At 39.5% G+C, this 15,812-nt stretch overlaps 1 protein-coding gene across 15 annotated transcripts in view; it reads left to right on the forward strand.

Moving 5' to 3' along the window:
* ITSN1 (intersectin 1) overlaps positions 1–15,812 on the forward strand; it is a 213,911-nt gene that overhangs the window by 88,305 nt on the left and 109,794 nt on the right. For all 15 annotated transcript variants that reach the window (XR_011533735.1, XR_011533734.1, XM_070597188.1 and 12 more), the window contains 6 exons: positions 1,609–1,672; positions 4,995–5,132; positions 6,730–6,845; positions 9,881–10,143; positions 12,279–12,428; positions 12,516–12,656. Coding sequence is in view for 13 of the 15 variants with exons in the window: in XM_070597188.1 (XP_070453289.1) it covers positions 1,609–1,672; positions 4,995–5,132; positions 6,730–6,845; positions 9,881–10,143; positions 12,279–12,428; positions 12,516–12,656 (872 nt within the window). In the remaining 2 variants the exon portion in view is untranslated. The remainder of the gene's footprint in view (positions 1–1,608; positions 1,673–4,994; positions 5,133–6,729; positions 6,846–9,880; positions 10,144–12,278; positions 12,429–12,515; positions 12,657–15,812) is intronic.

A 15,812-nucleotide genomic window follows, 5' to 3' on the forward strand; every position in this document is an offset into this window, starting at 1 on the left:
GTATACCACAGAACCTTTAGAACTTTCATAGAAATTCAGTAAAGATTGCTTATTATGCTAGATGCTCCCAATACTCACACACACTCATCCAACAGGAATGTGTATACATGTTCACCAAAGCTTAGAATGTTCACTATTCATATGGCCCCGAACTGAAAACTGCCTGAATGCCCACCAACAGTAGAATGGATAAATAAATCGTGACATAATCACATAACGATATAACTATCGTTAGGGTTAATGTTCTGCAACTACACATGATAATATGTTGAGCAAAATAACCCAGACTTAACAGAAGACACACTGTGCCGTCGGACGTTAGGCTACGCTCGGCTGGAGGGAATGATGAGAAGGGGGTTCAGGAGGGCTTCTGGGGTGCTATTTCATGCTCTGGGTACTGTTGACTGTTTTCAGTTTGGCAAATTACTTGAGCTGTATACAAGTGCACATGTAAAAATACACTTGTATATATTCATGTGTGCTTTTCTGTCCATATTTCATGTGTAAATGAAAGTTAAAGTATTGTGAGTAATATTAACTCCCATTTATCGAGCACTTTTTCTGTGCCAGCACTATGCTCCGCTCCATGTTACAGTTCCTTATATGATGGATCATAGACTTGTAAATCTGGAAGGAACCTCTGGAATGAGAAACCCAGGGTCCAACAAGTAAGGAAACTGCCTACCCCGAGTCACTCAGCAAATTCTAGATGGAACCAGGCCCGGTGCCCCCAGCCTCAGCGCTGTCTCTGCCGTTCTCTGGTACTTCCTGTGCTGGATCCTTGCTGTGATCCTCAGAGATTCCTCGCTGCTACAGCTTGCTTGCAGAAACACATCCACTTTTGTGTTTTTGATGAGGTGCCTTGGGAGGCAGTGATGGCTATAAGACATATTTGTCTCTCTCTCCTTAACCCTGGTTTATTGAAACAGTCAAAATCTCCCATTGTAGCCTTTGGCTCATAGCTAAAGCTAGTTTCATGCCAGAAATGAAGATATTTACAAGTATTTAAGAAATGAGAGCTGATTTTGAGAAGAGAGTTGAAATTCCAGGAATTTTTCTTTATTGCTAACGTAAGAAATGGCTGTGATATTAGCCGTTTGTGCAACTTTGAGCAAATCACTTTTCTTTTTTTTTCAAGTCTGTATAGTGAAATGGTTAGAAGACTTCTCTCTAAGATCTCTTTCTCCTCCAAGAGTCTGAATCTTCTCTGCATTTGTCTAATAGTCATGGTGGAGGCAACAGACCATCGCAGAAGATGTTGAATTTAGACAGAATAATGCAAATAAAATGCAAATAAAAGCCCAAGACAAATAGAGATGGTAATCCAGACAAAAGGGCAGGTTATATTTTGAAACTCTAATCTTTTACTTACTCTTCATTAAACATCCATTTAACAAAAATTTATTGGGTACGTGGAGCTTTGTGTTTCTTACCTTTTTCATTGGGGTTTAATTTCCTTTTCACAAATCCCCTTGAGTACTAGCAAATATTGTTTAAAGCACTGTGATCGCGTGAGATTGCACAGGCCATGTGGGCAGAACGCTGGTCTTCCTGCACAGTGAGGATTTGCTGATTCCTCTATATGTCTGTGTCCTGGTTTCTTTTTAGGTCCCCAAGCAAGAACTATCCTTATGCAATCAAGTTTACCACAGGCTCAGCTGGCTTCAATATGGTAAGTAAGGAATAAAAAAGTTCCTTGGTTTGCATAGGGAAACTTTTATTTCTTAAATTGGTATGGCCTGATGAGTCCTTAGATTGATGCCGTTGTTTATAGGGGCACGTGCGGACAGTATGCTGAATTTTTCAGTGGGTGATGATGATTACCTCTCTTACTTTCTCCCCTTTTGATTTTGAAAAATACAAAAGCAGAGAGATTAATATAATGAATTCTTAAGAACTCACAATGCAGCGTAAGTAAGTCTCCACTCATGGCTAGTCCTGGCTCTCCCCTCCTCCTTCCTGATTATTTTAAGCCAAATCTCAGTCATTATATTGTTTTCATCTGCAAATATTTCAGCTTGTATTTCCAAAAGAGATAGGGATTTTTTTTTTTTTTTGAGGAAGATTAGCCCTGAGCTAACTACTGCCAGTCCTCCTCTTTTTGCTGAGGAAGACTGGCCCTGAGCTAACATCTGTGCCCATCTTTCTCTACTTTAAATGTGGGATGCCTGCCACAGCATGGTGTGCCAAGCGGCGCCATGTCCGCACCCGGAATCTGAACCGGTGAACCCCAGGCCGCCGAAGTGGAACATGTGCACTTAACCACTGCGCCACTGGGCCGGCCCCAGGGATTTTTTTTGTTTAACATGACTATAATATCGGTAGTTCACCTAAAAATTGTAATAGTAATTCTTATCATTAAGTTTATCAGATAGTGTTGCCTCAGAATTTTTTTATAGTTGATTTGTTCAAATCAGGACTGAAATAAATCTACATTTTGCAACAATTGGTTGATAAATCTTTTTAAGTTTCCTTTAACCTTTAAACTCCCCCTTGTCTTGTTCCTCACTCCTCCCCTCAAAAAACAAAAACCCAGATCATTTGTCCTATAGTTTCTTGTAGTCTAACTTTTGATGATTGCATCCTGTGGTGTTAATTTATTCCTGTATTTCCTGTAGGTTGGTAATTAGATCTAGAGCAAGTTTTCTGCATCTCAGCACCAGTGACATTTTGGGCCCGATAATCTTTGTTGTGGGGGGCCGTCCTGTGCGTTATAGGTGGTTTAGTAGCATCTCTGGCCTCGACCTACTAGATGCAAGTAGATCCCCACTGCTAGATGTGACAATCAGAAATGTCTCCAGACATCGCCAGATGTCCCTGGGGTACAAAATCAGTCATCCCTGATTGACAGCCATTCATCAGATTTGAGTTTGGTTGGTTTTTTTTGCAAGACTGCATCGGAGATGATATTGTATACTTTCATCAGGAGGCATGTAAATGTCTCTTTGTCTATTTTGTATTGATTTTCAAAAGTTGTTGGTAGGCATTGCTAGGTCCTTTGGGTTCCTTATATTTAAGTGTTAACCATAATGATTTCTTAAGAGGTATGTAGGGCCTGGCCCCGTGGCCCAGTGGTTACGTTTGAGCGCTCTGCTCCAGTGGCCCAGGGTTTCACCAGTTTGAATCCTGGGCGCAGACATGGCACTGCACATCAGGCCATGCTGAGGTGGCGTCCCACATGCCACAATCAGAAGGACCCACAACTAAAAACACACAACTATGTACTGGAGGGCTTTGAGAGAAAAAGGAAAAATAAAATTAAAAAAAAATTTTTTTTTAAAAGTATGTGTCTCTGGGTTATGCATTATTCATTGATTCTGCCTAGAAAATAAGCCTGGCCTGTAATGAAACTGCTTACATGCTAAGTTCATGATTTGCTGCAGTGGTCGTTGATATGGTTGCTTCCTAAGTGGTCAAGCTCCAGTCCTGGTCCCTTCTGCTTTGTATTAAAGGATCAACCTTTTACGAAAGAATAATAATAGGCCAGTTAATAACATCTTACATCTGTGACACATCCCGACCGCTTTAAGTCTGGATATGTACCAGTATCCTAGGGCCCTCTGAAATACCAACTTAAGAGCTAACATTTATAGAGGTTGATTGGCAGTTTATTAGGTTTTTTCATGACACTAGAATATATTGAAGTGCTTAAGTTTCTCATTTATAACCTACCCTCTGAAAAAAATACTCGAGACTTCTCCTACTAGAAAGTTATTATAGTCTCCTTCTACACAATAAAAAGATATTTTTATTAAATATTTACAGCCATTGTAAATAGGCAAGTAAATAGTCAAGTATGAGGAAAAAAACAAATAAGAATTTCCCCTGCCTTCTAATGGGATCTACCTAGGAGCGGCTAGTGGTGGGACATGGAAAGGAGGAGCAGGCAGGGGTTTTCCCTGTGGCTCTGTTCTCTTTAAAACTGGGAGCCTGGCATCTGGAAAATGCAAAGCTACAGGGGCAGAAAAGAGATCATTGGTTGCCAGGGGCTGGGGCCAAAGGAACGGGTTGACTCAAGATATGGGGGCATTTTGGTGCTGATGAAGCTGTTCTGTATATTGTGGTAGTTACACAACCGAATATGTTCATCAAACCTTGCACAACTGTCCTCTAAAAAGGGTGACTCTTACTCTATGGAAGTTACCTTTGAAAAACAAGAGAGTTTATGCCACCTGAGGAAATTGCAGATTTAAGAGGAGGTTCTTGATCTGTGACATCAGCAAAGCCAGGTTTCCAATGGAGCATCTGTCCTGTTGGGATTCTGGTGAACAGCCTTGTCCTGCATGCTCTTTTGGTGTCCAGAAGTTAAGTAGAATCACATTGTTGGACTTGCTAGAAAAATCGGTTTACTCTAATTAGCTACTAGGGCAAGTTGATTATGAAGAATGGTGGTAATTGAAACCTGAGATTAAGGAGCAGAAAATATCTTGGCTCTGTGGTTGGCGGCCATAAAGATCCACTTTTGTAGGCATAGGTCAGGAGTTGGCCAGCTAAGCCCAGTGAGCCGAAACTGGCCTGCACCTGTTTTTGCAAATGAAGTTTTATTATAAAAACAACCACACCCATTCATTTATTTGTTGTCTATGGCTGCTTTCCTGCTGCAAGGACAGAATTCAGTGTGATAGAGACTGTGTGTCCTGCAAAACTTAAATATTTATTATCTGACCCGATAGTTTGCCAAGCATAGTCTTTAAAGACACTTAGAATATGTGTATGATACATTTTAAATGGGCTTGCAAGATTTGAGAAGAATATAATTATAATCATGGTTAACGTCTGTTGAATACTGACCACTATCCCAACTATATGGATTTTTTTTTTTTTAATTTTTGCAACAGTTGTATGAAATAGGTACTATTTTTATAAACTGAGGCACAGGGAGACCCAACTGGCCTAGAGTCAGAATAAGAAAATAGAACATTTAAATCACTTATGAATAATAACAAGCATGCGTTTTCATGAAACTAGATTACAATTAACTTTTTGTTGAATAGGAATCTTTCTGACATTGATCAAGATGGAAAACTCACAGCAGAAGAATTTATTCTGGCTATGCACCTAATTGATGTAGCTATGTCTGGCCAACCACTGCCACCTGTCCTGCCTCCAGAATACATTCCACCTTCCTTTAGGTAAGGAACATTGGGCTCTTATAAGAAATTGTGTGCTGAGTATGTGGATTACAAACTTGGCTTTGTTAGCTGTGTATCTTATGGTCACTTTTATTGCTGGTGAGTGAATGAAATATCTATGAATTCAAGAAAATCCTCTTATCTAGGTTCTGTGTTAATCTTGGGCCTGTTCTGTTCTTTGAAGTACTTATAGTTTGTTAGTAAAACAATCAAGTAAAACATAAAAAAATTGGTGATTTTTGTACCAATCTGTATAATCCAAGCTCACCAAAAATTTTAGCAAAGTGAACCTGTATCAACTTATACATAGAAAATAAAGCAAGGAGATTCTGCCTGTGACTTCTGTATGTTGGAAAGGTAACAGAATGCTGGCAATGTAGAAATTATTATCAGGAAGATAATTAAAGAAGATCACCCTAGTCTGGAACACAGTCTCAGTGGAGGTGTCGAGAGGGTAGACCAAGGTCCAGCGGGGAGAAAGCCACAGTGGCTGGTGTCCTCCACCTCCCGGCTCACATGCACGCTCCCCGCTCCCCCCCAGACAGCTACGTCTCAAGGCTTTAGCTTAAAGACAAATAGCAGATCTTATAAGCGCAAAGAAGAGTGAAAGAAACACAGATAAGAATTTCTATCCTACTTCCTCAAACGTCAGGAAAGACTGGGGAAAAAATCCCCATAAAAGTAAGAGAAATGAAGCCATCACCGTCAGCACATGCACGGAACAGGAGCAAGCTGAGAGGACCGACTGTGTGGGGAGGAACCCAGAGCTGGGCACTTGGTCCATAAAATCTCACAGCTGCAGGAATCACTACTTGACTCTGGAGGCTGATAAAAAAGCATAAAAAGAAAGATAGGTAAATTGATTTAAAAGAGCAAGGTTAATGGTTTAAAGTGAAATTAATCAGTAAACTAAGTGATTTGTTGTAAGGATTATGAAGTGTAGACATTTCATGTGTAAAAATGGAGAGACTTTGTAAAGGGAAAGGAGATGCTCCCATTTAGCTGAGCTGTTCATCTTCCTTTGGAGGAATTTAACAATCCATAAAGGGTAGTGGTAGTAACAGCAAACACTTGCTGTGTCCCAGGCAGGGCTCTAGCCATTTGACGATTATTCACTAATTCAATCCTTTGGAATTGCCCTAATTTTGAAGGGGTTCTAACCATTTGAACAAACTTGGCAGTCAGAGTCTGATCATGCTCAAATATTCATTTTCTAAAACCTCTTTATAAATAGAGAGGACCAAATCTTTATCTTTTTCTCACTATAAATGAAATTTACAGGGCTAGCCCTGTGGCCGAGTGGTTAAGTTTGCCCGCTCTGCTTCAGCAGCCGGGGGTTTGCTGGTTCGGATCCTGGGTGCAGACCTACACACTGCTCATCAAGCCATGCTGTGGCGGCATCCCACATAGCAGAACTAGTATGACCTACAACTAGGATATACAACTATGTACTGGGACTTTGGGGAGAAAAAAAAAAAAAGAAATTTGCTCTATGATATGGAATAATCTTTAAAAATTCTTTTCCATAATTTGCTCCATTGTACCTAGATAGCTTTATGTGAATTTGTTTCTTTTTTCTTTTTTTCCACAATTGCAGAAGAGTTAGATCTGGCAGTGGTATCTCTGTCGTAAGCTCGACATCAGTAGATCAGAGGTTACCAGAGGAACCAGTTTTAGAAGATGAACAGCAACAACTAGAAAAGAAATTACCTGGTAAGGCAGTTTTTGTGTTTGAGTTATATCATCTTAGAGACTGTCCATCTCTAAGGCAAAGATGGAGGTAAAAGTAAATTTAGTTTTTGACATTCTTACTGTGTTCCTTTAACAGATCTTAGGAGACACATAATATGCTTTTGTATTTGGATATGTGTAGAAAATTAAGAACACTATGTACTTTGCCAATGCATAGTACACTCTTGTTTTAACTTTTAAGTTGAAATATGGTTATTTACTACTAAACAAAAATTTTATAAATGTTATCTGTAAAACACTCAATTGATAAACCATTAAGGTGGTTGCTTAATACCACCAGTGCAGAAATATTATGTAAAATTGCCTACTGTTATTTTCTTAGGTTGTTATAAGAGAATTGGAAACTCCTCGGTAACAGGAAGCTATTTTAAATTTAATATGGACCTATTTTAAAGAGTCTTCATTTACAGTGATAAATCTGCCATACTATTAAAATATTCTAAAGTGTCTATGAATATTAGTGATGAAATAATTGGTACTAAGAAACAGTTGTGGAGTCTCTCTGTGTTAAATACTTTGTCAGTGTCATTTTGTTGCATTTAAAGTGCTCGTGGTTAATTGACCTGCTCAGGACACTAGCTCTCCCAATTTCCTCTTTAAATTAAATTACTTTTTGTTCATTGATGAACTCCTTATTGAAGATATTCTTTGTGCGAGGCTACGTGCTGAGTACAGTGAAGATTCTAAACATTGATCCATGGTCCATACCTTCTAGAAGGTTATACTATAATTGAGGATTTAAGACATCCACATCAACAATCATCACAGCATGCGTAAGTGTGATAAATTCCTGAAGGCAGCGTTATAGATGCTCAGCAGAGCTCACTGATGGCTGGTTGGCGTGGACTGGGAAGGAGATGAGGAGTTAGTTCCGTGTGGTAGAGGTCACAGTTGAGTTGAGACTTGAAGATGAATAGAGTCATTACAAGTGGGAGGGAGCAACATTTCAGGTTGATGATAATGGGAATGAAGTCTCAAAGGCACATAAGGACAGGAATCCTTAGAATTTAGAATTTTCTTTTTCTGTTTGTGGTAAATATTCATTTAAAGTTCTGAACAGAAAGTGACATCGTCAGAGTTTTTTTTCATGCATTCATTCTTTCAACAGTCATTTATTATGTGGGTCGTATGTACCAGAAATAGGGCCAGATATTGAAATTTAAAAGATGTATAGGCACTTTTTTTTAATTGAGGTAAAATTTGCATAACGTAAACTTGATCATTTTAAAGTGTGCAATTCAGGCTGTGTTAGCCAGCCTGGGCCGCCATAATAAAATACTGTAGTCTGGGTGGCTTAAACAGCAGAAATGTATTTCTCATGGTTCTGGAGACGGGAAAGTCTAAGATTGGGGTGCCACTCAATTCAGTTCCTGTTGAGGGCTCTCTTTCTGGCTTGCAGATAGCTGCCTTCTTGCTGTGTCCTCACCTTTCTTTGGTTTGTGTCCATGGAAAGAGAGAAAGAGCTCTCTCTCTTCCTCTTCTTATAAGGCTCCTAATCTCACCGTGAGGGCCCCATTCTCATGACCTTATCTCAGCCCTAATTACAAAGGCCCCATCTCCAAATACCATCACATTGGGGACCTCAACATATGAGTTCGTGCAGTGGAGTGGGGCACATTTAGTCCATAACAGTGGCATTTAGTACATTTACAGTGTTGTGCAACCATCACCTCTATCTAGTTCTGAAGCGTTTTCGTCACCCCAAAAGAAAACAGTATACCCAGTCACTCTCCATTCTCCTTTCCCCCCCAGCCCCTGGCAGCCACCAGTCTGCTTTCTGTCCCTTTGGATGTACCCATTCTTTATATTTCATATGAATGTATATACAATGGATGACCTTTTATGTCGAGCTTCTTTCACTTATCGTAATACTTTTGAGATTCATCCACATGTAGCCTGTATCATTACTGCATTCCCTTCTGTGGCTGAGGGGACGTTCAGTTTTAAGGTGGCAGAGTAAAAGGGGATGCTGCCCCCTCTGAAATCACTCAAGGAGCAAGAAGAAGAAGAAAACCGAAACGTGCTCTCCACCTTTGGTCTCTAATCCCTGACGACAGTGTGTGAGCAGAGTCTGTCTAAAGCAGTGAAGGCCAGACAGGAATGTGGGAAGAAGCCAAGGAAGGACGCTCATAGCTGCAGATCTCGAGACAGAGTGCAAAGTGACAGTTCTTGAAATAGGTCAGGAACAATGGGAATGACGTGCTACACAGGCTGGCCGTGACAGCTTCCCTTGTCTGGGTTGGTTCCAAGGAGAAGCATGTGAGGCAAACACAAAATTGAACAGACACTGCTGAAAACATAGTAAGGGACGTGGAGGGTGGGATTTAAAAAAAAAAAAAGTCAAGTAAAATGGTTGTAAACACAATGTTAGCAGGATCAGAGAAAAATGAATGACCTGGGAAATAGGTCTAAAACTCATAATTAGTGTTCAGGAGAAATAAACTGAATAGTGGGTTAGAAGAAAATTATCTACTGAATGTGATCTACATATTGATGAGAGCACAGTTTGTTCTTCAGTGTGAGACACAGGATGCTCACCTTCGTACCTCTGCTTTCAGAAGTTGTCTTGTTTGTTAGAGTCACAGACACATCAGCAGAGTTAGAAGCTAAGGGGAGAGAGAGATTCATGGAACAGAATAGAGAGGGAGTCAGTTGCTGAATCAAGGTCATGTGGAAGGGAAAGGAAAGAGTAACAGAGAAGGAAAGGAGATTGGTGATGATGCAGAACTGCTATAGAAAGATTATTCTAGAAACGGTGTTTGGCATTTTGAATACCACGATATGGTGTTCATCCTGGAGGGGAAAGTATGTAATCAAGGAGATTAGGTGAAGGGCATTTCATAGTGCTTATTAATGAGGGCACGAGTGAAGGAAGCTTGGGGCTTCTGGGTTTGCGTTTATAGCACAAATTTCAAAAATGCCATTGAATTTTTCTTTTGAAAATAGTATGTTGAAAATCATGACTTTTCATGATTGTTCTACTTCTTGTTTTAAAGTAACATTTGAAGACAAGAAGCGTGAGAATTTTGAACGTGGCAACCTGGAACTGGAGAAACGAAGACAAGCTCTCTTGGAGCAGCAGCGCAAAGAGCAAGAGCGCTTGGCACAGCTCGAGCGGGCAGAGCAGGAAAGGAAAGAGCGGGAGCGCCAGGAACAGGAGCGCAAAAGACAGCTGGAGCTGGAGAAGCAACTGGAAAAGCAACGGGAACTAGAACGTCAGAGGGAGGAGGAGAGGAGGAAAGAAATCGAGAGACGAGAGGTAAGCAGCTGTGCAGCAGCCCCACAGTTAGCGTGTGTGCTCCTGCACTCCCCCTTCAGAATTATTCAAGTAACGCATTCATACAGTCTTTTCGTCCTTTTACAATTTAGTAGTTTTCGTGAATTCACAAAGTTGTGCAACCGTCACCACTATCTAATTCCAGAACATTTTCATCACCCCAAAAAGAAACTTGTTACCCATTATGTAGTTACTCCCCAATCCCTATGCCTATTATGTAGTTACACCCCAACCCTTAACAACCACTAAGGTACTTTCTGTGTCTATAGGTTTGTCTCCTGCACCTTTCATGTAAATGGAATCATGCAGTATGTGGCCTTTTGTGTCTGGCTTTCACTTAGCATAATGTTTTCAGGGTTCATCCAAGTTATAGCATGAATCAATACTTTGTTCCTTTTTTATGGCTGAATAATATTCCATTGCATGGATATACCACATTTTATTACCCATTTATCACTTGATGGACATTTGGGTTATTTCTACTTTTGGGCTCTTATGGATAATGTTGCTATGAACATTCATGCATGAGTTTTTGTTAATGTAGTTCTTGTAACAAACCAGTGATATCAGTTAAGTATTTTTTCAGACTTTGTTCCCTGCATTTGTATACATATGTAGAAATGTAGAAGTTTATATGATGGAAAGGTTGGGGGTTTAGTGTAAATTTTTTTTTCTAAACCACAGTAATGGTATCATACTAATTACATCTTTCTGCACCTTTTTTTTTCACTTTAAAAAATATGTCTAGGAAATCTTCACTATATTTTATGGAAAGCTTCGTAAATTTGGTGCCATAGCTGGATAGGGGCTAAGCCAATCTCTTGTCGGTCTTTCCAGTTTTAGTATCTTGCTGCTGAAGCAACGCCATGATTCTCTTGTGTGAATGAAATGTATTTTAAAGATGAGGAATTTTTTTAGCAAAAAATAATACTTTGGTTTCATCTCCTAAAAATTGCTTTGGAAAACTTGTAGCCACAACCAGCCTTTTATTCAGGTAGAAACACACAGACACTTAACAGGATTTTAATTTCAGGATGGATTATCGAAAGATAAACAACCTTTCTTTTTTCAATTAAAAACAAAAAAACATTTTGGAGTATTTGTTCAGAATTATTTAATAGGCATTTACATGTGCCAGACATTGGTAGTCCCTGGACATCATGGTGAATAGGTACTGTGCCTGTCCTCCAGGCCCTTACAGTGTAGCTGAAGGACAGGTATGTAAGAAGCAATTACAATAAAAAGTCCCCTGCAGGGGTCAGCCCCATGGCCGAGTGGTTAAGTTCACACTCTCCACTTTGGTGGTCCAGGGTTTCGCCAGTTCGGATCTTGGGCACAGACCTAGCACCACTCATCAGGCCATGCCGAGGCGGCATCCCACATGCCACAACCAGAAGGACCTACAATTAGGATATACAACTATGTACTGGGGTTGGGGGCGCTTTGGGGAGAAGGAAGAAAAAAGGAAAAAAAAAAAACGATTGGGAACAGATGTTAGTTCAGGTGCCAGTCTTTTTGAAAAAAAAAAAAAAGAGTCCCCATGTCCTCAGACAGGTGCTTTACCTGGCCGCCCTCAGAGTCAGTAGTGAGGAGAGCTGACATTGCCACAGAAATTACAGAACCTTCTGTGGTTAGAGAGGAGGTGAATGATTGGGGTGATGGGGGTCACAGACTTTTGAAACTTGAAAAAAATAATAATTTCTTATTTGATGGAAGAAAGTTTTTTTGTTTTTTGTTTTGTTGTTCTGAGGGTTTTGGTTTGATTTTACTAGATGAAAGAAATTTTCCCTGTTCTTTATGAGTCAGTAATAAGGAAGAGCAATTTTATTAAGCACATAAGCATTCTTGAAGGCATGAAGGATTGAATTCCAATGGTGAAATGATCCTGTCTTCATCTCATGTAAATATAATAGCTTTTCTGAATATTCCCTTTTTTCCCATAGATGGAATACAGTTTGTATAAAATTCTTTTGCTTTTTTGTAATATAAATTCTTGTAATGTTTAATAATATTCCATCCCTAAAAGAAAAGACTTACTATGTGTTACATTTATTAAGAGACATTGTATACTGTAAGTACTGAAAAGTTAATAAATCGTCTGTTCATCTGTGTCACAGGCTGCAAAACGAGAACTTGAAAGGCAGCGACAGCTTGAATGGGAACGGAATCGAAGACAAGAACTGCTAAATCAAAGAAACAAAGAACAAGAGGACATAGTCGTACTGAAAGCAAAGAAAAAGACTTTGGAATTCGAATTAGAAGCCCTAGTGAGTGAAGTTTGATTATGCTTCGGGCGTACACTAACATTGAGCCATTAAAATGCTAATAGTTCTTTTTATTTTCGTTTGTTAAAGAATGATAAAAAGCATCAACTAGAAGGAAAACTTCAAGATATCAGATGTCGATTGACCACCCAAAGGCAAGAAATTGAAAGTACAAACAAATCCAGAGAGTTGAGAATTGCTGAAATCACCCATCTACAACAACAGTTACAGGTGAGAACATGCGTTCCTGAAAAGCTTTTCGGCTTACGTGCTTTCCTCTGATTCATTTCATTCATCTATCCATCCAGCAAGCGTCCAGCATCTCCCATGTGCTAGGTGCTGGGAAGCCAGGATGAAGTAGACAAGGTCCTTGCCTGAAAAGTAGGCTGTGAAGTAACGAACTCAGCACGTTTGCCAAGCACCGCTGTGTGCCAGGCCACGCGCTCTAGTAGGCACTGAGGACCCAGCAGTGAACGACAGGGACAAGAGCCCCCTTTGTGGAGCTTACCTTCTATTTGCAGGGCAGACAGACACTAACAAAATAAATCAAGTGTGTCCTCTATTAGACAATGAAAAGTGCTCTGGAGGGGCCGGCCCTGTGCCCCAGTGGTTAAGTTCGTGCACTCCACTTCTGTGGCCCAGGGTTTCATGGGTTCGGATCCTGGGTGTGGCCCTAGCACCACTCATCAAGCCATGCTGAGATGGCATCCCACGTAGCAAACCAGAGGCACTCACAACTAGGATATACAACTATATACTGGGGGGCTTCAGGGAGAAGAAGGAAAAAAGAAAAGATTGGCAAAGGATGTTGGCTCAGGTGCCAATCTTTAATAAGAAAGAAAAAAGAAAAGTGCTCTGGGGTGTGAGCATGGAAGACCTAGAGTGTCCTGGCTGTGATTTAAATAAGGTGGTCAGGACAGGCCTGTCTGTGAGGATGCCATTTGAGCAAAGACCTGAAAGAGATGAGCAGCTAAGCTATGTGGCTATCTGGCAGAGCACGCTCAAAGTAGGGATCAACAGTGTGAAAGTCCTGGGCTATAGCCAGTCTCTGGAATGCCAGTTATGGAAAGGAGACCACTGTCATTGGAGCAGGTGGGGGCTGGATCATGTGGAACCTGTAATCCACTCATGGGACTTTGGCTTTACTGTGAGAATCACAATAAAGAAGTGCAGGTAAATATTTTAGGGGGAGTATAAGAGATACATGTGTCAAGAATAGTTGGGGACACAATGAAGTACTATAAGCAATTCTACTTTCATTTTACTACCTATCCAAAGTTGGCCATCAAGTTGTTATCATGTCACCTGGTTTGGTTTCATTTATTGAGTTGAGGGAGCGTCAAATTCATGTAGATAGGGTTCTGCATGTCATCATAAAACATGATCACTTTTGAACTTTGTGGCTTTTATCTCAGCTTCTTTTTCTTAGCATGATGACTTTGAGATTTATTCGTATTGTTGAGTGGTTCAGTAGTTTGTTCCTTTTCATCACTGAGTAGTATTTCCCTATTTATCCATTCACCGGTTTATTGACATTTAGGTTCTTTCCTGTTTGGGACTTTTATGGATAAGACTGCGATGAGCATTTATTTACAAGTCTTTATGTGGAAATATGTTTTATTTCTCTTGGTTAAGTTTCAGCAGTGGAATTACTGTGTCATATAAGTACATGCTTAACTCTGTGAGAAACTATCAAACCGATCCAGAGAGGCTGTACCATTTTCCATTCTCATCAGCTGTGTGTGATTGCTTCAGTTGTTTCTCTTCCATGCCAACACTTGATATTGTCATTAATTTTAATTTTACCGTTTCTGGTGGGTGTGTAACAGTATCTCACGTGGCTTTAATTTCTTTTCCCTGAAGACTAGTGATGTTGGGCATCATCTGTGTATTGGCATGTAGCTTTTTGTGTGTGTCTTTTGTGAACAAATTTTTTACTTGTTTTTTATTGAGTTGTTTATCTTATTCTGAAGTCATAAGAGTTCTTTATAGATTCTTGTAACAAGTCCTTTGTCAGATATATGTTTCGTGAATATTTTCAGCCAGTCCGTGGCTTGCCTTTTCATTTTTGTAATGGTGTTTTTTAAAGGGCAGAAATTTTAAATTTTGATTAAATTCATTTTATTAATTTTTTTTTTTGTTTTTATGCTTTCTGTGTTTTATCTAAGAGATCTTTGATTGTCCCAAGGTTGCAAGTATTTTCTCTTATGTTTTCTTCTAGGAGTTTAGTAGTTTTATTTGTTTAGGTCTATGATCCGTTTCAAGTTGATTTCGCAAAAGTGTAGGGTAAGGGGTGAGGTTCCTTTTCTTCCATACCAATACCCAGTTGTTCTAGCAACGTTTGTTGAAAACACTGCCCTTTTCCTCCATTGAATTACCGTGGTAGCTTGTTGAAAATCAGTTGACCCTATGTGTGAAGATCTTTTCCAGACGCTATTCTGTTCCATTGTTCTATGTCAGTCCTTTCACCAGTATCTCCGTTGATAACTTTAGATGTGTAATAATTTTTGAAATCACATAGTATGAGTTCTTCAATATTTTTCTTTTCAAATTATTTTGACTCTTTTAGGTCCTTTCCATTTCCACGTGTTTTAGAATTAGCTTGTCAATTTTTACAAAAATACTTACAGTTTTGATTGGAATTCCATTGAATTTATTAATTTGGGAAGAATTGGCATTTAATAATATTGAGTCTTATGGCATATCTCTTGATTTTATTTGGGTTGTCATGTTACAAATTTCTTAGAGTAATGTTTTGTGGTTTTCAGTATACAAGTCTTGTACATAGTTTGTAAACTTTATCCCCAAGTATTTTGTGATTTTTGGTACTATTGTGTATTGCATATTTTAGTTTCAGTGTCAGATTGTTTGATGCCAGCATATAGAAATAGAATATATTTTTATATATTGGCCTTATATCTGCAATATTGCTTAATTCATTTCTTAGTTATAATAGCTTTTTTGTAGTTCCTTAGAGTTTCTACATAGATAAACATACTGTCTGTGAATAAAGACAGCTTTATTTCTTATTTCCAATCTATGTACCATTTATTTCTTTTTTTAATCTTTTTTTTTTTTTGGTGAGGCAGATTGGCCCTGAGCTAATATCTGTTGCCAATCTTCCTCTTTTTGCTTGAGGAACATTGTCCCTGAGCTAACATCCATGCCAATCTTTCTCTATTCTGTATGTGGGACGCCATCACTGCATGGCTTGATGAGTGGTGTATAGGTCCATTCCCGGGATCTGAACCTGCAAACCCCAGGCCACCGAAGCAGAGTGTGCAAACTTAACCACTACGCCACTGGGCTGGCCCTCTTTTTTTTTTGTCTTAACTGCATTGATCACAACCTCTAGTACTATGTTGAATAGAAATGATGAGAGTCTTG

The sequence above is a fragment of the Equus przewalskii genome, chromosome 27 (assembly GCF_037783145.1).
Source record: "Equus przewalskii isolate Varuska chromosome 27, EquPr2, whole genome shotgun sequence".
NCBI lineage: Eukaryota > Metazoa > Chordata > Mammalia > Perissodactyla > Equidae > Equus > Equus przewalskii.